Source organism: Terrapene carolina, unplaced genomic scaffold (genome assembly GCF_002925995.2).
Source record: "Terrapene carolina triunguis isolate 2854851 unplaced genomic scaffold, T_m_triunguis-2.0 Scaffold35098, whole genome shotgun sequence".
Taxonomy (NCBI): domain Eukaryota; kingdom Metazoa; phylum Chordata; order Testudines; family Emydidae; genus Terrapene; species Terrapene triunguis.
In genome coordinates this window covers 2,038,289-2,060,336 of record NW_020699449.1, presented here as the reverse complement: position 1 = coordinate 2,060,336, position 22,048 = coordinate 2,038,289, and the positions used below count along the sequence as shown (strand labels likewise).

Below are 22,048 nucleotides of genomic sequence, written 5' to 3'. Positions count from 1 at the left end.
ACTTAAACCAGTTTGATTAAAGAACAAAAAATTCTGTGGTGTGCATAATCCTTCTTTCTTTTTTCCCCATTATGCTGCATTTTTTTCTTTTTTTCTTTTTTTGCAAGAACAGGCTGATTTTTAGTCTATTTTTGTGAGCTTCATTGTGCTTTTTCTTGTATCTTATGCAAGTTGACTACTAATGACTAATGAGAACAATATGAATGCATTGTTGCTACATTAGTGTAAAGTGATCTGTGTTTTTTGCACTTAAGGAGGGTATTCAAGACACTCTAGTTGTGTAAAAAAAAGAATTCATATGAAACAAGCCACTTTTGTATTAGTTAAAACTGTATGCTTTTAGTAGGACTTGTATCAGTGGCAATACATCTACTCAGCATTGAAGGCAGTGCTAGCTTGGAGACAGTTCAAATCGCTTCATATTGTGATCTGAAATTTTATATACAGTATATTCCCCCAAAATATACATTAAATATTTTATGATTCAGAAAAAGTTGCTAATGATTGTTGCTTTGTATTGTAACAACCATGTAGCCTAAATCATATTTAACAAACAAGTACTTTTTTGTAGTAAATGTTTTCTTCAGGTGGGCTTTTTATACTTAAAACAGGGTATTATATGAACTTGCATTTCAGATGTTGGTAACGAGGACAAATAATGAATATATTGGGCCACAGTCTGCTTTAAGGACAGAAGAACTTAACCCATTGTTGGTAGGTTTAACAGATATCTAATGGTCTCAAAATGTAATCTAAGGTTTGCGCTAGTGGTAAGTTTTCACTCTTAGAGATACGTTTCAGACCAAGGATTTAAAATAAACCCAAACCCTACTTTGATTGGGGTCTTCTTTTTATATCTTGGCAGCAATGAGTTCAGTCGTTTAACATGTTTGCTTACCAGAGTCACAACAGAAGAAATCTAAATGTGAGAGAATACTCAGTTTGTCTTATGAAAAGTAGAGGAGAAACAAATCACCTAACCCTTCTACTATTAGTCCTAGTATAGGTATCTGATAAGCTTGGAATAGCATTACTTTTAACCCATTCAGCAGGAAAGTAGTAATATGTTTGACCTTTTATTAATTTTATGACCTTTTATACTTCTGTCTAAAGTAACATTTCTCTTTCATTCCAGGAGATAGAATTTCCACTGCAAGTTTACTAATGCAAAATGTACAGCCACCAATGTTAGATATCCCGACCCACTCTCACTGCCCAAAAGGCTTCTGTTGAGCAAAAATTTGAGGAAATAGAATAATTCTCCCTTTGGCTTTTTCCTGTACTTAACATAGAATGAAATTGGTTCCAACGTCATCCTTCAAACAGACCTATGAACATTGAGGCTCAGACTTTCAAAAGAACCTTAGATGCCCAAATTCCTTTGATATTGACTGAGTTTCTTTAGGTTCTTTTGAAAATGGTAGCCTGACTATTCTTCTGGTTAAAACCTTCACTGATTAGTAATATATTTTCATTGTAGACAGCATGCCCACTATAGTGAAGCAGTCTACAATAACATGACATGTGCAAGATGCACGCACTCAATTCTGCACTATTTCCACGTGATATTTAGGTCCTGTAAAGTCTTTATGGTACCTTTTATGATAGCCTTACCTGTCTGATAATTAGTAGCAATTAACACTCATTTGACAGTCATAACAGAGATTCAGAGACTAACGTACTCAGAGACTGAGTAATAATATACCATTTTAATATTAAAATCTTCTCAATGCCATAAAACTTTTCAATGGAGAAAGAGAAATCTTCAGTAATAGTCTGACTGTTTAACTGTAGCTTGTTACCACTGTTCCTAAAGCTTTTCCTGAATGTTCATATTGTGCCTCAAATTTAGATGAATGAATAAGGTGAACAATACTTCTTCAAATCTGAAGTGAGATTAAATTTAAAACAATCTGAAATTGTGCATTGTACCAAAGCACTTAATATGTTCCAAGTTAGGCTTAAACTGTTTGTGTGCAAATGCCAGTGATTTCAAATAAGAACCGCACAGAATCCAGTTCTATAAATAATTGGAGTGCCTGACTATGCAAAAAGCAGTTCTTAAGTTTCAATTTAACATTTATTTTCCTAATTCAGAATAGTGTGGGGTTTCACTAGGACTTCTCCCATTATCATCAGTTCGGTATAGTGGCTGGCTTAAGGGAGCGCATGACTTACAAAGCCAGGCCTAGGAAGTTCTGCAGTTTAATTAGTTTTGGCACTAGCAGTTAGCAGGAGGAGAACCTACCACTAAAATGGTTAACATGGTACATTTCTAATGTTTTTATAAGATTGGATTTGGGAGGAAATCACACCAAGAACAACCATGTCTTGTATCCGTACTGGACAGAACAAAGCCCACTTGATGGGAAGAAACTCAACGTGACAAGGCCTCTTCAAGAAGGGCAGTGCAGCAACTGAACAAGGCCCTCTAGAGCTGGAGTTTGCTTTCAACCATATTTACAAGCCGATGTGCAGTGGTATTTCATGTGCTTTTTATAATAATTAAACATGATTTCATTTTGGTGCCCCAAGTGGCTTTTACAGCAAATAACTTTGGAATTAAGAGTTAGAATTTTCAGACACCCACTTCTAAGGTCTCAGGCTATCAGCACAGAGGCACCTGCTAGACTGATTTTGGTGTCTCTGGATTTAATAAATGCAGAAACTGTTTGACTACTTAATAGGAATTTCTTAATGTGCCACACTTAGTTTTAGCAACACATACTCCTTATTGGCAATAAAACCTGAACTGAATTTACTCACATTTTAGACAATATATTCTTTCTATTTCAACTGGCAACACCAAAATAACCCCTGCAAGTTTGGTGCAACAGCCAGAGCTTTTAGAGTTATGTGCCTCTTGTAGAGACACTGTTAAGGTTTCCATACAACTGTTCGCTTATATTCCAGTAACAGTTGGAGTTTTCAGTCCTACTTTGCTAAGCAATGTGCGGACACTTGGCAAAAGTCTCTGTCCTGAACTTTGCAATGTAAGTAAGCTCTATCATCATTTAGAGGCACTATTAGGAAGGCTTAAACGTCTTTACTGGTTGTTGTTCGAGGTATATTCAGTTAGATTGTTGGGCAAAAAGATTCTTTTCCCCAAGAATCTGGCAAGCACAGACAATACTGAAAGGGGTTTATTCACGGTACCAGGAAGACTGACAAGCAGCTTCAAAAATATGGTGCCATAGTGGCCAGTTATATACATTCTCTTATCAATTCATTTGCATTTATCTGTACATACAGAGACAGACACTGTTACAAGTTAAGAGAGAACCCTGAACAAAGACAAAAATAAGAACAGTACGTACATATAGAGGTCATCCTAATTGCATCAAACGTCTGTGACCAGGGCCGGCTCCGGGCACCAGCGCAGCAAGCAGGTGCTTGGGGCGGCCAACGGAGAGGGGCGGCACATCCGGCTCTTTGGCGGCGGGTCCCTCGGCCCCTCTTGGAGGGAAAGACCTGCTGCCGAATTGCTGCCGAAGAATAATGAAGCGGTGGCGGTAGAGCTGCTGCCGATCGCGGCTTTTTTTGGTTTTGTTCCGCCGCTTGGGGCGGCAAAAACGCTGGAGCCGGCCCTGTCTGTGACTACCTTGCGGGGGAAGGAGACAGGGTGGGGGGTAGGGATGAGTGCTTACAGATAACCGGTGGGCTGTGAAGGGAGGGTTTATTCTGTTCTAAGAGCTGAGTTACTGGGCGGGCATTGACCATATAAGCTTATCAATTGTTTACAGGTGTAGGTGTCCTTGCTACTGAATGCTACTGAAGCATTCCTGCTTGTTCTGCGGTTTCTGTCTTAGCTGTTAACTAAATTTTAACTTTTGCCTGACAAGATGTTAATATATCAAAGATATAACTTATGGTGTTATAATTTGGAAAACACAGCAATCCAATTCTTGCAAAAATAATGGAATGGTACTACTAATGCATCTTTGATATTGAGGATCACCTTTAGTAAATCAGTTCAGAAAAGATGCAGTTGGCTGTACAGCCTAAGATGGTGGTGGATGTCTGGGCCGAACGGGCATTGCTACTGAAAAATCTCCCATCAAAGGCAAGAAGGGTTGCATGGGCACCAGCCGTGGAGCACCAATAGCTATGCTACTTGAAGAAATATGGGTAAGCTGTTTTCATAAGAATCTAGATAGATTAAGGATCCATAATTACAATTCAGTACTCAATAGTACCCAAATACCTAGGAAAGCTGAAAATTTCCTGTGGTTTGCAGGTCACCCCTTCTGCTGACAAAAAGAGGTTTCTCTTCCTTGCCCTCAGTGGGGCTCTCCAAATAGTCTCTACATCTTCCCAACATTCAATATTCCAATTTCCTCTACTGTGTCTTACTCAGGCATCTATAAACCTTTCCCTTGATCCCACAGATTTCTGGGACTGGTGTGATACATCCATTCCTTCTGTGAATCCAACATCCGGATCTTCGGTTTCAGCTCTCTTCCACTTCACCCTCTTCTGCTGCTAAGCTGCCAGAGAAGCCATGATTCTTCTCTTCTGCAGAAGTTGATGAGATTTGCAAAGTGAAAGCATTGCACACCTTTTATGGCAGGCACAGTGCACTGCTTTTGGTTGGAAGGTAAGGGAGGCACTCACAGGAGGGGAGGGGAAGGGAGAAAAGGGTCCCTGCTTCTGTCTTAGCTAAGCAATACCTTCCTTTCACTGCTACCATGTGCACTTAATTCTTTGTGAGGAAAGTACTGGCTTAAGGAACTGTGTGGAGGCAGGAAGCCACAATCATGAGGCCTGTAGGCATGTCTAAAAACAAGGACAATGGGTTTAGAGACTGTAGAACATGTTCTGAGGTAGGGATATTGCCACTCTTTGCGGTCAGACTGTTATCTTGCAAATTACCCAAGTTGCTGTAGCTCCAACTTGGTCCCAAGGATGGGGTTAACCTTAGGGTTGCCAACTCTGACTGAAGCTATTCTGGGAGATTTTTCCCCCCAACATGACATCATGTCATTTTCTTAAAATATCCTATTAACATTTCCTGGATTGTTTTCAATAGTCACTGGGCGATCAGTGCCAATTCCAGGAGACTCCCGGCCAACCCTGGAGGGTTGACAACCCTCGTTGAAAAGTTCTGGCTTTCTGTGAAAAGCTGGGTCAGGGAGAAGGAGCTGAGAAATGCTGAGTATGTAGGAAGTAGCCTGAAGAATCGAGCTGAAATGGCTGGAAATGAAACATCATTTTCTCCGTCACGGCAAAATGGCAAGTCCCAAGTAATAACTTAAGCTTTATCTGCAATGAGGATTCAGACCAGGTACATTATTGGTACCCAGCCATGGCTGTTGCTGCAGCGGTGCAAATTCCTAGTGCTGACAAAGACACTGCTTTCATGATAGGGTTCGTGCCTGCTTCGAACTGTGCAGTGATGCAATCTACAGTAGAGCTTTTACATCAGGGCAGTTTCTTGTAATTAATTGTGCGATTTAAAAATTAATCGCACTGTAAACAACAATAGAATACCATTTATTTAAATATTTTTGGATGTTTTCTACATTTTCAAATGTATTGATTTCAATTATAACACAAAATACAAAGTGTACCGTGCTCACTTTATATTTATTTTTGATTACAAATATTTGCTGTAAAAAACAAAAATAGTATATTTCAATTCATCTAATACAAGTACTGTAGTGCAATCTCTTTATCATGAAAGTTGAACTTACAAATGTAGAATTATGGACAAAAAACCCCTGCATTCTAAAACAAAACAATGTAAAACTTTAGAGCCTAGAAGTCCAATCAGTCCTACTTCTTGTTCAGTCAATGGCCAAGAGAAACACGTTTGTTTACATTTGCAGAAGATAATGCTGATGACTGGTTCTGCTCGCTAACTATCCAAAGCAGTATGGACCAATGCATGTTCATTTTTATCATTTGAGTCAGATGCCACCAGCAGAAAGTTGATTTTCTTTTTTGGTGGTTCAGCTTCTGTAGTTTCTGCATCAGTGTGTTGCTCTTTTAAGACTTCTGAAAGCATAAGCCACACCTCATCCTTCTCAGATTTTGGAAGGCACTGCAGATTCTTAAATTTCTAAAGATAGCTACAGCACTTGACCCAAGGTTAAACATTGGTATCTTCTTTGCATTGTGTCAAATTTGCAGTGAAAGTGTTCTTAAAACAAATGTGCTGGGTCATCATCCAAGACTGCTATAACATGAAATATTGGCAGAATGCAGGTAAAAAAGAGCAGGAGACATACAGTTCTCCCCCAAGCAGTTCAGTCACACATTTAATTAACGCATTATTTTTTTAATGAGCGTCATCAGCATGGAATCAAGTATCAAAGGGGTAGCCGTGTTAGTCTGGCTACATGCATCCGAAGAAGTGGGTATTCACCCACGAAAGCTCATGCTCCTATACGTCTGTTAGTCTATAAGGTGCCATAGGACTCTTTACTGCATCAGCATCGAAGCGTCTCCTCTGGAACGATGGCCGAAGCATGAAGAGGCATATGAATCTTTAGCGCAACTGGCATGTAAATATCTTGCGACGCCAGCTACAACAGTGCCATATGAAGGGCCTGTTCTCACTTTCAGGTTACGTTGTAATTAAGAAGTGGGCTGCATTATCTACTGTAAATGTAAACAAATGTGTTTCTCTTAGTGATTGGCTGAACAAGTAGGACTGAGTGGACTCATAGGTTCTAAAGTTTTACATTGTTTTGTTTTTGAGTGCAGTTATGTAACAAAAACTACATTTGTAAATTGCACTTTCATGATAAAGAGGTTGCACTACAGTACTTGTATGAGGTGAACTGAAAAATACTATATCATTTTTGCAGTGCAACCATTTGTAATAAAAAATATAAAGTGAGCACTGTACACTTTGTATTCTTTGTTGTAATTGAAATTGATATTTGAAAATGTAGAAAAACCTCCAAAAATAATGTAATTTTCAATTGGTATTCTGTTTAACAGTGCGATTAATCACTATTTTTTTTAATCACCATTAATATTTGAGTTAAGCGTGTGAGTTAACTGTGATTAATCATCTACAGTAACCTGATAATTACAACCACTGCACTTTCATTGCACTAAGATGTACAATAGTGACTTCAAAATGTAAATTCAGCTTTTGTCACTTCACATCCCCATGGAATATATTATGGAGTTACCATTTTAGACAAGTTGAAATATTTGTAAAGGAAGACAGTATCTATTGATAACCTAATCTATGTATATTGGCACTATAATAGCAAAGAAATCTAGGTTCAATTGCAGCAATCTATCCTCTATCTTGAACTAACCCTATCCACACTGGACATTTCTACAGTTGAGAGAGCCATCCTTAAAAACAAGCTAGTATTTGCAAATATGGATAACCATCTATTTTCCTACTCTAGACATGGCTAGAGAGAACAGCTTACACTAGTTTGCAGGAAATAATATAGAGAATAGGGTGCCTCACCCATTGAGAATAATTGGTCTCTATGGCTTAATTCCATATAATTAGCACATGTCTACCTGGTTGTAATTCTACTCATGAGCTGGAGTGACTCCAGCATTTCTGTTTCTACAATTGACTACTGTACAATTGAATACAAAATTATAAAATGCCAGGAGCTCTGATTCAGCAGGAGGGGGTGAGAATTATAAGCAGCCTTTTTCCTATTAAAGATTAACAACATTTCTAGAATACAGTTTCTGGGGATCCTTTCATCGTCAACAGAATACCATAGCCCAATATTTTGTGGAAAAACGGGCCTCTCCCTAACTACAATGGAAATTCAATTGTGAAGAGAGCTCAGCTCTTCCGTAGATCTGCACCCAGAAGTCCAAAGCCAGGAAGTGATCTCACTTTCAGGTAATGGCAGCAAAACTTGATGTGTATTTTTTTTTTCCGTTTTAAAAATCATCACTACAGTGGTTAGAGAAGCTAACAATGCATTGATAAGTAGAGTGGCAGAAGTGCTTCTGTGATGTGTCAAACAACTAAACATCTGTGCACAAAAAGCAGCAGCCCCAAATTCAGAGGGCAGATGCAAAATTAAAAACTGATGGGGATTCTGCATGCTTCCATTTTAAGAATAATCCCTGTGCCCACTGAAGTCACACCTAGTTTGGCTTTACGGGTTTGAATACTTTGGGGTACATCTTTGAACACTACTCAGACTAGGGCATCTATGGAGACATTTCAGAGCAAGAGCAGACTAACTTGTAAAAGGGATAGTGGGTAAAAGTTGAGGTCTAAGATATAGGATGGAGACCCTTTAGATCTAGTGTCTATTGTAAGAGAGACATTTTCAAGTGAAGGTTATTTTTAGTTCTGCTATTGTTTAGTTTTTCATTGTTTCATGTTGAGGTGAAACTGTAGGTGCTGTAATTGAGCTAATCACACCTTCCAGTGAAAAAATCTGGAAAAAAAAATTTGCACCTCAAAAGTATTGTTGATTTGAATGTCACATTGTAAAGGGACTAAGATTTAAAAAAAAAAAAAAACTTTCCTTCCCCTACCCCCCAATCTTTAACTAATGTTTCATTTACCAGATACAGGTAATTATATGTATGGCCCTGTGTAACATGATTTCATAGAGGGCACGGAAATTGTGAAAATACTCCCAAACACTAAACTTCTATTTTTTTTTTTTTTTTTTTAAAAGGAAGCTTTCAAGGAGGGAATGAATTTTACCAGTAACCTGAGTCAATTTTAGTCAGTGTCATTCCAGCCTTGCAATTGACTATTTGTACAGGTCATTCTGTGCAAACGCCATGAAACTCAATACTTTGCCATTTTGTCATGAATTTTCTTAAAAAAAAAAATACACAAGGCCCTAATTATATGGCTCCCATCACCATAGTACCCAAACAATAGTTCAGGTTGCAACTCTTCAGCACCTACATAAAAGCTTGATTTTAATTTATTTAAGGGATATACTATTGTGTCTTTTCATTACGAAAGACCTGAGGAGAGGTCCAGGGGACAGAAAGAAGGCACTTTCATTACTGGGAGATGGGCACAGAAGTTGAATAAATTACTTTGATGTGTTTTTTTGGTAGTATCTCAAACAGATTTGACAGCAGCTGTCACTTCTTGTAGGATCTACATCTCTTCTGGCATCTTTGACAACTCAATACCAAAGAAAAATTAGACTGGGAAAAGCCAGGCCCCACCCCAAAAAGCCATTCTTAAAACTCTAGTGGACTTTATTGGAATATAAGCATTGACAGGTAAAAAACAAAAATACCACAGTTTATTATTAAACAATTACCACCACCGCAGTCAGTAGTAACAGATTAGGTACATTAATAACAAAATCTAGTTCCTGTGCTTATACAAAATGTAAACAACTACTGTAGCAGTTAATATTTAATGGTTACTGTCATATGAAATACCTGGAATAAAAATTATTCAGCTTTCCTTACAACCTTGAAAAATTCTATGTTATCATTTAAAGTCCTTAGCGCACAAAGAGGTCATCACTCTGAACAGAAGACAAAAGGTGCTGAATCAAGGCAACTGTAACATTAACTGCTTTTGATACTGAGGTACTGAATCAACTCAGTTTGCTTCCACCTACTATAGTGATTGTATTGACATTTTAACTGAGCAGCAGTTCAATTAACAGTATGGAGATTACAAAAATATACATAGTATATAAATCCCCTGATCGGGTGCAGGGAAAAAGAACGCCGTTGTGGTGAACTGAAATGCAGTGGTAAGGCATGAATCCAGCCACCAGGAAATAAAGGGGTAAGACCTAGGAGGATGCTCTCTTCTGTTCAGAAAAGGGAGATTCATAGACTTCCATTGGTGGGCAGGTACAAACCAGATGCTGATCTCCATAGATGTCATCGATTCGAGCAATTGTGGGCCAAAATTTGCTTTCAGGCTTCACAAATGGCTAAATACAGAAAACGTGTTTAGAATTGGTGAGGTACCATTCATTAGCTCAATGTCTACCCAGGATGCACTAGCATCATTTAGGTATCAAAACATAAGATCAAAGGTCTGCCCGCTCCTTTGAAAGACTGCCCTATAGCAGTATAAGCTTGCATTCCTCATCTCAAAAGGGCCTCATATGACTGTAAAGCAAACAACTTCCCCCTCCCCGCCAGAATCTAAACAGAGTTCTTTGCGATAGAGTCTGTGTAGTGCCTAAGTCCATAGAACTCTGATCTTTTATTAGGGATCCTAGCACTACTGTAACACAGAAAACCTTGCACACAAGGAATGGAACTGAGGGGATTCCTACCTAGCTTCTCTCAGGGGCAAGGGTGGGGTGTTAGAAAGCCGGGGTAAGGTAGGTAGAGAGCATGTTTTGCAGAATGCTGAAGTCAAACAGTACTTATCTCCCTGTTTAGTGAAAGGAAAATAGTACACTTGCTATAGATCATATCTAAACCATTAAATTAAAGTGTGTAAATAGGATAAATATTAATTAGATTAGTTGGGTTTACTAAAATATTCTCCATGTCTAGGCTCAAGAGATACTGCCAGACTAACAACCAACCAAGAACAGAGCCACAAACTAATGAACATTGGTAATTAAGAGATACTAAGATTAAATAGCTACTTACTAGTGGGAAAGCTGCTACTTCTCTGGAATAAGGACGATCCCAGTTAGGGGACGTAATGCAAGTCAGAGTGTGTGGCGACATCTACAACAGAATAAAAGCTAGTTAAAACATGCAGGAGAACTGGATTCAGTGAAACATTTCAGTCTACAGACCCCCACAAATCCATATATTGCTGATACAACATCTTCAATAGTTCAGATTAGTGTTGAGAGGATACAGCATGTTTAATGAACAAACAAAAGATGAATTTAAAAAAAGGAAATGGACTGAAGTGATTCAGAATATCCATATACAATTTTTTTTCAGCTTTAGTATAGAGTTTACATTACTTCAGAGATGAAAATAAAATAGGAAAGTGGAGAGAGGCTGGAGCATGATGCAACTGGTTATAGTTGTGGCCATGAATTTTTGTTCCTTTTGCCTTGCTAGATTTCTGAATACAAGAACAGTAGCAGTAATCAGATTCTTCTCCACTCCATAACTTTGGTGTTTGGCAGCTGTATTCCTCATTCCCATTACAGTACAAGTTCCAACCCATTTAACTTTGGGGGAGGAGGAGGAGGAGGTGGTGAGGGGGCAAGAGAGACTTCAAGCTACACCGACTCTTCTTCAGGTCTAAGAGCTCTGTGCAGCTCAAAAGCTTCTCTTTCACCAACCAAAGTTGATCCATAGGGGATATTACCTTGTGTCTCATCTCCTGGAACCAATGTGGTTACAACCCCAATACAAAGAAAAAATAAGTCAGGTATTTAAAAGCCCAGTGCAACGTTAGAGAAGGTGCAATCAACTTGAAACACAGAATGAGTTTTCAAAGATGAGTTACAGGTAGTTTTGAGTACTATATGTGCTCAAGTGCCTCTTCCAATTTTTATGTTTTTACGATCAAGTTTTGGGGTTGGTTGCCTCCTCTGAATAAGTGAGTGTCATTCACTCATTACTATGTAAAAGACCAAGAAAATACAAACATGAAAAACTAAAATCATATACACACTGTTCACAAACTTTTCAGAATTTTTTCTCCAGTCTATCAGATAGTCACCATAGACAGGACTTCTGACTAGGTCAAGTCTAAAAGATTTCAGGGAAAAGCATTTAAGTTGATGGAACCCTTTAAATGCACCAAAGATCTGTGAAATTTAGACTAATATTCACTCAAATTTGCACATCAATGAATGTTTTATTCCTTCACTGTTTCATATTCTCATTTGCATACAATAAGTTTCCTACAGTACTGAAAATTTCAGAATTTTTTTGGTAGCACTACAAATAAGATGACTTCAAACAGCAGCAATGGAGACAGTGGCGTTGTGAAGTTGGACTGAATGTCAGCTCACCTTTAATGGGTTAACCCTGGAGTCCATTCTGCCTTCCTCTATTTCAGCAATTTCTTGACGAATGTTGATCATTGCATCACAAAATCTGTCCAGCTCTGCTTTGTCTTCAGATTCCGTTGGTTCAATCATAAGGGTCCCTGCCACTGGCCAGGACATTGTTGGAGCATGGAAGCCTGAATAAAAAGGAATCCCATCACTGATTATGGAGTACTTGTAAACCAGTAAGAGTATTAACGAGCAACTGATGTGTTTGGTTTTCATAAAAGCTGAAAAAGAAAGTTCTTAATTACAGTTGCTTTACACAGACCTTCACTCATTAGTGTCAACAGACTAAAAAACATACAGCTGGGCAACATGCCAGGGGGCATATATGACAGAAGTTAATCTCAAAGCACACCAGTCTCAGTCCAAAAGGAAAACCACCAATTTCAAAGTATTGTCTACAGTACATAGAAAGCCAGAAGTCTTCTGACTACATGAGATGTGAAAGCCTGAATCATTGGCCTTCTTTTTGGTCTGGTGTTCAAAGCAAATAATTTCTTCCCAAAAGCAATATTTCTGGCCTCTTCCCTTCACATCCATCCTTGCAGTCAGTCAGTCACTTTTTCACCCTCTCTTACGACAGGCTGTCAGACAGATTATGAAAGTTGAGAATGGTGCAGACCTTCTGTTCCCTGTAAGCTGCGCAGTTGGGGGGCTGCCCAGGAGAGATTCAAGTACGCCATAGTTGATTAGCAGAGCCAGGCAAATCCAACAGAATGTGTCCAGGTGTTTCCCCCCTCAAACAGCTGCTGCCGGGACCCTCCTGCTGGCTATGTGGGGGGAGGGGGGAAGTGAAAGGAGGGTGCTGATGTCAAGATGTCTCCCTCCCCCAGCCCCTGTACCCCATCTCCACAAACAAGGGTAGAGGGGATGGCTCAGGACTCACACCAGCTCTCAACAAGCCTTCAGGTGAGTGTGTGCCTTAAAGAGACAGTGCACGGTCTCAGAGACTTCCCCAGCAGCCAGAACACACACACGCGCACACACCCTACCTCCCAACACTTGTTACTTCTTGGTACTTCCTGCAATGTACATATATTCTGTAATTTTATTCTTTCAAAGTGCTGTTGTTTTAGTTTTTTGACTGGTATGTGCATTTCATAATTTTTATCTCACTCTTAACCTTAAACTTAATTCTTTGAGTAGTGAGTTCTAAAATGCCTAACTTGTCCTGGCTAGAGTAATTATCCCTATTGGTAACTTTTTAAAAATATATATTATACAGTAAAAGCAGTTTTATCCAGCATGTTGGGGGAATGGGGGTGCCGGTAAGTGAAAAATGCCAGTTAACTAAGAGGGAGAGTGTTTGGGTGCATGGCTGAGGGGGTTGGGGGGAGCGCAGGCTCTGGGAGAGAGTTTGGGTGCAGGAAGAGGCTTGGGGCAGCGGGCTGGGGCACAGGAGAGGGTGTGGGATCCAGGGTGGCGCTCACCTCGGGCAGGTCCCCACAGCTTCTGTCCCAGCTGCTCCTAGGCGGAGGCACGGCAGACTGCTCTGTGCTCTGCCTCCGCCACCCCCGCAACTCCCATTGGCCGCGGTTCCCAGCCAATGGGAGCTGCAGAGCTAGCGCTCAGGGTGGGGCAGGGGGGCAGCATGCGGCGCCACCTGCTGCGCCTCTGCCTAGGAGCAACCGGGACAGGTTGCCCCTTGCGGGGACCCGCCTGAGCTGAGCGCCCCCTGGATCCTGCACCCCAACCTGCTGCCCCGAGGCCCCTCCCACATCCACACTCCCTCCCCGAGCCTGTGCCCTGCACCCTCTCCTTCCCCCCCAACCCTCTGCCTGCCCCACACCAACCAGACTATAAACTGGAAGATCAGAAATGCCAGTTCATAGAGCTTTATCTGGCACTTCACCAACCAGAAAACAGCTTTTACTGTATCTAGGTTTTCTGTTTCTACTGGTGGTGCACATTCGCACATTACCTTGGAGCACTTAACAAAATGTATTCCGCACATGGGTGGAAAAAAAGTAGAGGGAACATTGGTGCAGACGTGGGGCACCAAGCGAAAGGAAGATAGCACCACTGTAGGAGGGATTGGGTGAGGTAAAATGAGTAGGCTAGTAACTGTCCGGTTGTCACTATTTTTAAGTAATCCAGGTCTAAGCCACCTTGGAAGAAGCTCAACTGGAACTTCTACCAACCAGATGGATCCACATCATAAATACTGAAGCCATTACCTATCTATTTTCAAATGGTGTGATGTGCTCTTTCCCGGACAGAAGCAGATCACTACAGCGAGCAGGGAGGATTTTTTTCCTGGTACCAAACAGTTAAAACTGATTTTAGGATTAGTTATTTTATTGAAAGCGACAAAGAGTCCTGTGGCACCTTATAGACTAACAGACGTATTGGAGCATAAGCTTTCATGGGTGAATACCCACTTCGTCAGCCCCTTTGTCGCTTTTTACAGATCCAGACTAACACAGCTACCCCTCTGTTATTTTACTGAGAATCTCTTACAGGATGGCATTTTAGAGACAGCTGCCCATGTTAACTTAGGAACATAACAGTTGCTATAAAGGATCAGACCAGTGACAGCGGTCCATGTAGTCCAGTATCTTGTCTGACAGTAGCCAGTTGTGGATGCTTCAGGAAGGTGCAAGAAATTGCATAATGGCTAATTAAGGAATACTTTGCCCACAGTGGAAGTTTCTTCCTAACCTCCATCAGTGGCTGACCTATGCCATGAAGCATAAGAAAAGTTTAAGGATTTAAACTACTTAACATAACTATAGATGCTCTCATTTTCCATACAGAGGTTTAACCTTGTTTGAATCCCACAAAGTTCTTGGACTATGCCAGATCCTCAGATCCTGTCTGCATGTGCCCTGCACAGCCCAGGAGGGGGCTGCAAAGTTAACAGTAAGTCCCTTTTGCTCTTGCCTGGTGCAACAAAGAACAGCATCTGTGCTGGTTGCCCATAGCTCCAAGGCGGCATTCCAGCAGCTGGAGATTGTCCAAAAACAGTCAATGTAAGGGGATAAGAGGGTGGTGGTATAGGAGCCACTATGTTGCTACAGAACACTAGAGGACTAGAATCTTAATGTAGCCCTTGAAGGTAGGTTTAAGAAATTTTAGTCTTTACTGCTGTAAATGCCATGTCCTTTTAGGACTCTCTCACCATAGTCCTGAAGCCTCTTTGCAACATCCACAGCTTCAACATTTGCTGTTTTCTTGAAGGGTCTGGCGTCCAAAATAAATTCATGAGCTACATAACCTGTAAGTGAACAAAGGTTACATACTGATCTCACTTGTTGAAGAACAGAGCAGAACTGCACATTGGCCTCAATTTTAATACCACATTTCTGTTCCTGTGGCTTTGTGGAGTACGCATCTCAAGGATGCCCAAGGACTGTCCAGTTGGAGACTGCAATTTCACGAGTGCACATTTAAGAGACTATGTGAACTACAAGTGTATTTGAATATTTATTTGCCACACTTTTAAATGATTACTTTTAAAAACAAATTTCCTTGGTACACATACAGAAACACTTTGTGTTGGAGCGCATTAGATTTAGCAAGAGAAGAATCAGACAAATGCTCAAAGCAGCTCCTCTTATATGTGAGCATATCCTCCCAAGGTATATTCTTATTATGTACATGCCTTTCCTCCTGTACAATTTAGGTTAAGTACATTTTCAGGCCTGTCCAATAATTAAGCAGGACTGTACTGCCACATGATTAGTGTTTGGCTCATAAGCTCCCCAGGTCAGCAGGTCCTGAGAAAGGAGCATGCTCAAATTCTGAAAGAAAACAGTAGCTCATTTTTTTTTGAATGACCAATATTGAGAGTTGCTAATGGGCTGAGGAAGAAAATTGTATTCAGCCTTGCCAGAAAAGCAGGATTATTAATATCTCAGGCCCTTGGGTGAGTAACAAGGGAAAGATCATGGATTCTCCAGAGGAAAATACTTTCTTCCAGGCTTTTTGTGCAAGTGTGACCCGAGACCCCCAACTACATTGCCATCACCATTCCAGAAAAATAGGGTTACTCTTGAATAGAAGATTGAACATTTCACTTCTGAATCTTTCAAAAACTTGAGATTTAGCTTTGTATTTCTGTGAACTACATTTTTAAAATACTGCCAGCAGCTTTAATCAATCTTTACTCGCTTTAAAGTAAAGTATGTACATAGTTACAGAGTATATGGAATGCATTTTGGACATTTTAATGCCATTCAATTGAAACAGGGAAGAGGCAGTCACAAAAATAAGATCTTTCTTCTACTGACTTGAAACTTGCAATCTGATATTCTTCACAATTTCTGCCCTGCCTTAAGGGGAAAAAAAGAGTGGGTAGGCAATAGCTGAACCATTCCCCAAAGAGGTTACATTTCATAACAAAAGTGTTAGGGAACTGAAACAGATCTGGATTAGTCTCCTAAACCAGCCATGCATCACCACAGACATTTTTTAGGGTGGTAATAGTGGGTATTGAACAAGAAATCATTTAAAATTCTCTTTGCTTACTGTGCTGCATATTATATTGAATTACTACAGTCTCACCTCAATGACTTCCTATTTTTAACAGTTTTTTTCACTATTTAAATTAAAATAAGACTTACTTGCCAATTTGAGGAGAACAATCTCTGGTTCAAAGACAGGCAGAAGACTCATTTACAACTTTTAACATCGTTGCAACTAATTACCAAAAGTGCACTTTTCACCTCTACCCATACCTTAGCTTCATTTTGGCTCCTGTCTAGGATTAGCACTAACTAGTTATTTTCCTGTGTATGCACTGTTTTTCAATATGTGCTGGGACTGAAAACCCTCACATCAGTTTAAAGCAAACACCGCATCTACAATCCAAAGTGCTATAGGACATGCTGGGAGAAACCAGAATGTCAGGAGACAAAGTAAGCTCAATACTTGCCTCTTGCCCCTCTGAAAAGGACTTTGTAGTGTTTCTCTAGTCTTTTTGCCATGTAGTTAGCATTTAATATAGCAATCTCGGAAGCATGTTTAAGACCCTTTCCACCCATCATCTGAAAAGAGCAAAAACACTATAGAATACAGGTCTGAAACAACCCCTTACCCATAAACAAGGAACATAGTCTCATAGCTTAACACGTCAGTTCATAAACTCACTGACACACACGGCATTTCCTGTTTCACCTACCCCTCTTTTGGAAGGGCTGAATCCAAGACTCACTAAAAGCTCGGATGCTCCTCAATGATTAGCGTGAGCAGCTCTAGCACCACACTCAGATGATACTTAGTTTTCTTTCACATTAAATTGACAAAAAAAACAAACTGGGCACGTTCCTTCATATGAAGGAATTTTGGTGGACAAATAAGGATCTGTTTTCTGTTTAGCAAACAGGCTAATTCACAAAACAAGGAACTTTCCACAGCCCTTAAATAGCTTTAAAATGGGTAGAAGAGAGTTGCTTGGTGGGACAGGGTCAAATGCACCCCTGGATTTCCAAAATGCTGTTCACAGCCTCTCTCACTCCATTTGGCGAGCAGCCCATAGAGGCTGTTGGTTTATTATCTATTCTCAGTATGAAAGAGCAGGGAGATGCCTACACGTAAAATAATATGCTCCAGTGTGAATATTTCAAAATTGGAATCAGCTTACAATACCAAGCATCATTACACATCTTTAGGATAAATATAGGAATTAGGCTCATCTTAAACTCAAGGATCTGAAGTACATTTTTAATAGCATTTACCAAATAAGTGTTAAATTAGCCCATGATTCTAACCATGTGTCAGTAAGTTTCAGTGTTCCAAAATATTTGAATATAGACAAACACTAAAGCCAAGTTCTCATGTACCCTAACCAAAGCTAATCAGATTTGATTTTCATAGGTTAGTAAGATTTCACTGAAGACCATTTTTGTCTCCTGAAGAAAAACGTTTCAAGAAAGTTGCATTTACTAGCTGTGGAGTGATTCTAACATTTTTGAACACAATGCTGCAGCATATTGAGACAAAGTAGGTAAGAAATTCTGTAAATAAGAAATTAATTTACTATTGCCAAGAAGCTCCCTGAAGAACATGAAAATCGGATGATTCTGAAAAACAGTGGGAGGACAAGCCTCTTTCTTGGACACAGTCTAATTATACATATTGTTATAACTCTGGCCTCAAGAAATATTAAAAGGCAACAAACAAGGACATTAAACAAGTTGCATATGTTCATTTATGGCACTAGTTCATTGTACTGCCCTCACTATCTATAGAAGCAGCACCCCCAAAGACAGCAAGAATCCCAACATGAAATTTATTCCTGAAATCTGCTCTAGGACTTCTAACAGAGGCACTGGTTGTTTTGTGGATTGTGTGCATGTCTTCTTGGGGGAAAACTGCATTAAACAGCCTAAGAACATTCTACTTGCCCAGGTGAAATAATTTTTTTCCTTTGACATGTGAGTAAAGTATAACTCCTTGAGGTGAAGGGCAAGTAATCAGATTTTGTACTTGGGTTAGAAAGTTTTCCTGGGCATTTTGCAAGACTACCATATACTGTATCTGAAATTAGAATGTGTGAATCAATGCCACCATTTTCAATGACCTTGTGAACCCATTTGAAAGCATGAATGTTGGATAGGTCTAAAATACTCAATTTCACCTTCCCAAATGTAGAAATGCCACACTGGGAAAATAAACAGATCCTTAACTGATGCTGGGGAAGAAAATCTACGCACCTTGATATAGGCCCAGGAAATAGGCAATATAGCACTGGAGCCCCAAGGGGCAGCACTAATTGTACCCAAAGGGCATGCATCCTTATCAAGCTGTAGCGCAACGACAGGATGGGTAGGCAGATAGGGCACCAGATGATTCTTCCTGAAACACAGATACATTGATTTTAAAACAAACACATTGCTGAATCATTTTGGCTAGCTTCAGAAGAGGATTCCCACTTTTTTTAATCTGTCAGGACTATCAAGTATAGAAATCCACTTTAATGATTTCCATGCCAGTCTACATTTCCTTTATCATTCACTCCAAATAGAATCAATTGCTGTGGTGAGTTTTGCAAGATGGACACTAGTTCATCAAAGATTAGACTGAAGACAGCTTACTTAAAAAATAAATCTGAGCTGGTAAACTAGTGAGAGGTTCCATATTAAATTGCCAGTTCCTTACCCATGCCTATTTACTGTTGCAAACATAAGCCCAACACAAATCCTTGTTCTTTCCTAGACTGGTTTTTGCCCGGATCTGAGCACAGATTATCAAGACTACAGCAAAATCATGCTGTTCCCTATGTCACTCCATTATTGCAATGGTTTTCCTTATCCTATCTGTTTTGCTTATTGGTGTAACTATCATCAGGACCAAACGTTTAAGACCCTTCATGTTGGAAGAAGTCAACGGGTTTAACAAGCAGGATGATTGTCTACACACACTTGCTTATACAGTACACATTTTCCATGTGGCGCATGGCCTATGGTTTCATTATTTGCAAACTAAACACCAGGTCATTGCACATGTTATTCTAGAATGATGGAGTTCTCCCCCTTCACCATAGAATCATAGAATCTCAGGGTTGGAAGAGACCTCAGGAGGTCTCTAGTCCCACCCCTGCTCAAAGCAGGACCAACCCCAACCTGAGGAACATTGGACTAGTCATTGGGGACGGGTGAAAGGAGAAGAAATGTAGAACAGAGAGATGCAGTAAGGGATGGGGTAAGTTTAGGGTTAGAAGAAAGACTGGGAAAACTGTACAACTCCAGATGTGCACCCACAATCAACATTTTATAGCAGCTGTGGGTAAAGTATGCAGTTTTTCCTTGAAAGTCACCAGCCTTTCCTCCCTAAGTAGGCCCTTTAATGCAGCTGACCATGGTTGCAACTTGCATAGACAGACTCCAGGATCAATATCAGCCCACCTGCACAAGCTTCTCTTCCCTACTGCTGGGACATTCCTTATAGCTAGTCAAGGAGTCACCAGTAAAAGATTGCACCTACCCAGAGCAGCATGTAGCCTTCTAAGGAGTAAGAGAAAACAAAACAAACAAACAAAAAATATGAAGTGAACAAGAAGTCTAGAGAAGAAACTTCCAGGATACTGGATTGTGCAAGGGGACTATGGGAGCATCCATCTGCTAATCCATCACAAAAGGATGGCGAATCGCTACCACAGTGAGGCAGATTTGTTAGCAGCATTTAACTAAAAACTAACTTCTGATATGCCTGGCTCCAGAGTCACCAAGGGTGGTTGCTTGTCAAGACTCTAATGCACTGGCTGAGGGATATGTGAGCACAGTAGTGATATGAAGACAACAATACAATGGTATTCAAATGCCAGTCTTAAATGCCTTAGAATAGAAACGTACACAACTGCCAAAACTAAGCCTCTCCCAAATCAATGCTAGTGGCTCTTACTCTCAATAGAATTGCTATGTACAATTAACTAGGGTCCCTTCTCCTCCAAAGTCAATTTAAGAGCTAGAGCCTGATACTCACACTCCAATTGGCCCCATTCCAGGTCCTCCTCCTCCATGGGGAATACAAAAGGTTTTGTGAAGGTTTAAATGAGAGACATCAGATCCATAGTCTCCAGGGCGACACAGACCCACCTGTTGGAGAATCACCACCAAAAGCTCAAGTGCTGTCTCCGAAAATATATTTTTCCATATACAAACTGATCTCATCACTGCCATTTGACACTCTAGGAGAAAGTTGCATCTGTTAATGACCTATCAACATGCTTTAGTGTCATTTCTTCAATTTGTGCTGGTTTTCTATGCAAAAATGAGTAAAATTATTAGATTAATTTTGTTTTCCTTTACAAGGTCATATCCATTAAGTATAGGAAGGTTTAGCATCTTTTACAAATGTTAAATTCCTAACTAAATGTGTAACAGACACCTAGATCAGATAAAGGACTTTAGACTTAAAATTCAATTTACTATTCTGGCCTTTCAGATACTTTTTATAAACATCTTTGAGGCAAATGAGAATATTACAAATAATTCTACGCACTAGACTTCTGGTCATTCAGCATGTAGCCCATTTTAAATTATATTTGTAACATATAGCAATTTCTTGCATATCTTTGTGAGACCTTAGTGAACTAAGTTTAAGTATCTTTGGGATTCATTGTTTTAAGTTAATGGTTTTGTATGATTGTGTTCTACTCCATGGGGGAGGGCTACCAAAGCTCTATCAGGAACTAAAAACAATAGGTGGTGATTAAGACAAACCAGCCAGGTTGTAGCCCTTCCAGGGAGGTATCACCTCCTGGGAAGCCTTGCATATAGTATTTCAAACTGGATTCTCCAGAGACTAACAGACAAAGAAATGACGTTTGGATAAAAAGCTCGAGTTTTAACTTTCTCAGGGCCTTTCTTTTGATCCAACAAGTCAACAGGACCGTCGAAGAGGAAACAACACTTGCGAAGGGATGGAAGGACTTGACCTGTGAGGGCCCCATAAGACTAATGGGTGACCTCTGGCAAGCTTTTTTGTATGTATGTAGGTTCTTTTATTGTTTTGAATATGTTTTCTCTCCAATACTTTCACCTTAATAAATGTGCTTGCTTATCAAGAGCTGTGTGATAACTTGTAACTGCAGGCAATGATGCTGTTCACAGCCTCTGGAGAGAAAGCAAAGCATAGACACTGGGCTGTTTAGGCTGCCTGGCTTGCTGGAAATATCACAGTGCAAGGCAGGGGTCTGTTCAGCCTTGAAAACCCTGGGTCAGGAAGGAGAGAGATTCGGATTTCTGCCCTGAACTGTGACAATATTTTTTACATCCAATTTCTACTGGTGTTTTTGGTAACCTCAGTTTCTTTCCAAACATTTATGGTATATCAGTCTTATGGTGAAGCTGTGGTAGAGTTGAAAATGTGAGAACTGACATTTGTTGTTTTTCTGGAAGTTACCACCATCAACACCAATAAATAGCTAAAATTGGTTTAACAGATTCACACCTGGGCATTCATGTTTGCACCATCTAGGTAAACCTGGCCTCCATGTTTGTGAATCAGGTCACACACATCACTGATATCCTCTTCAAACACACCATTGGTGGATGGGTATGTGATCATGATGGCTGCCAAGTTATCTTTGTGCTTATCCACCTTTAGAAAAGGAGGGAATATACAAGGTTACTGGAGGGTCAAAGTTCTCTTCAGCAAAATCCTTTATAAAAATCAAGTAG

General features: G+C 40.0%; 1 protein-coding gene across 1 annotated transcript in view; it reads right to left on the bottom strand.

Annotated features, from left to right (window-relative positions):
* Positions 1-9,191: 9,191 nt before the first annotated feature.
* Positions 9,192-22,048, bottom strand: part of LOC112116427 (glycine dehydrogenase (decarboxylating), mitochondrial) — a 53,311-nt gene continuing 40,454 nt past the window's right edge. Inside the window, exons 16-23 of the mRNA XM_026646500.2 lie at positions 21,819-21,968; positions 20,349-20,461; positions 18,581-18,722; positions 16,801-16,912; positions 15,046-15,141; positions 11,883-12,055; positions 10,549-10,629; positions 9,192-9,872 (exon numbers count right to left, since the gene is read on the bottom strand). Coding sequence (XP_026502285.1) covers positions 9,729-9,872; positions 10,549-10,629; positions 11,883-12,055; positions 15,046-15,141; positions 16,801-16,912; positions 18,581-18,722; positions 20,349-20,461; positions 21,819-21,968 — 1,011 coding nt within the window. The 3' untranslated portion in view covers positions 9,192-9,728. The remainder of the gene's footprint in view (positions 9,873-10,548; positions 10,630-11,882; positions 12,056-15,045; positions 15,142-16,800; positions 16,913-18,580; positions 18,723-20,348; positions 20,462-21,818; positions 21,969-22,048) is intronic.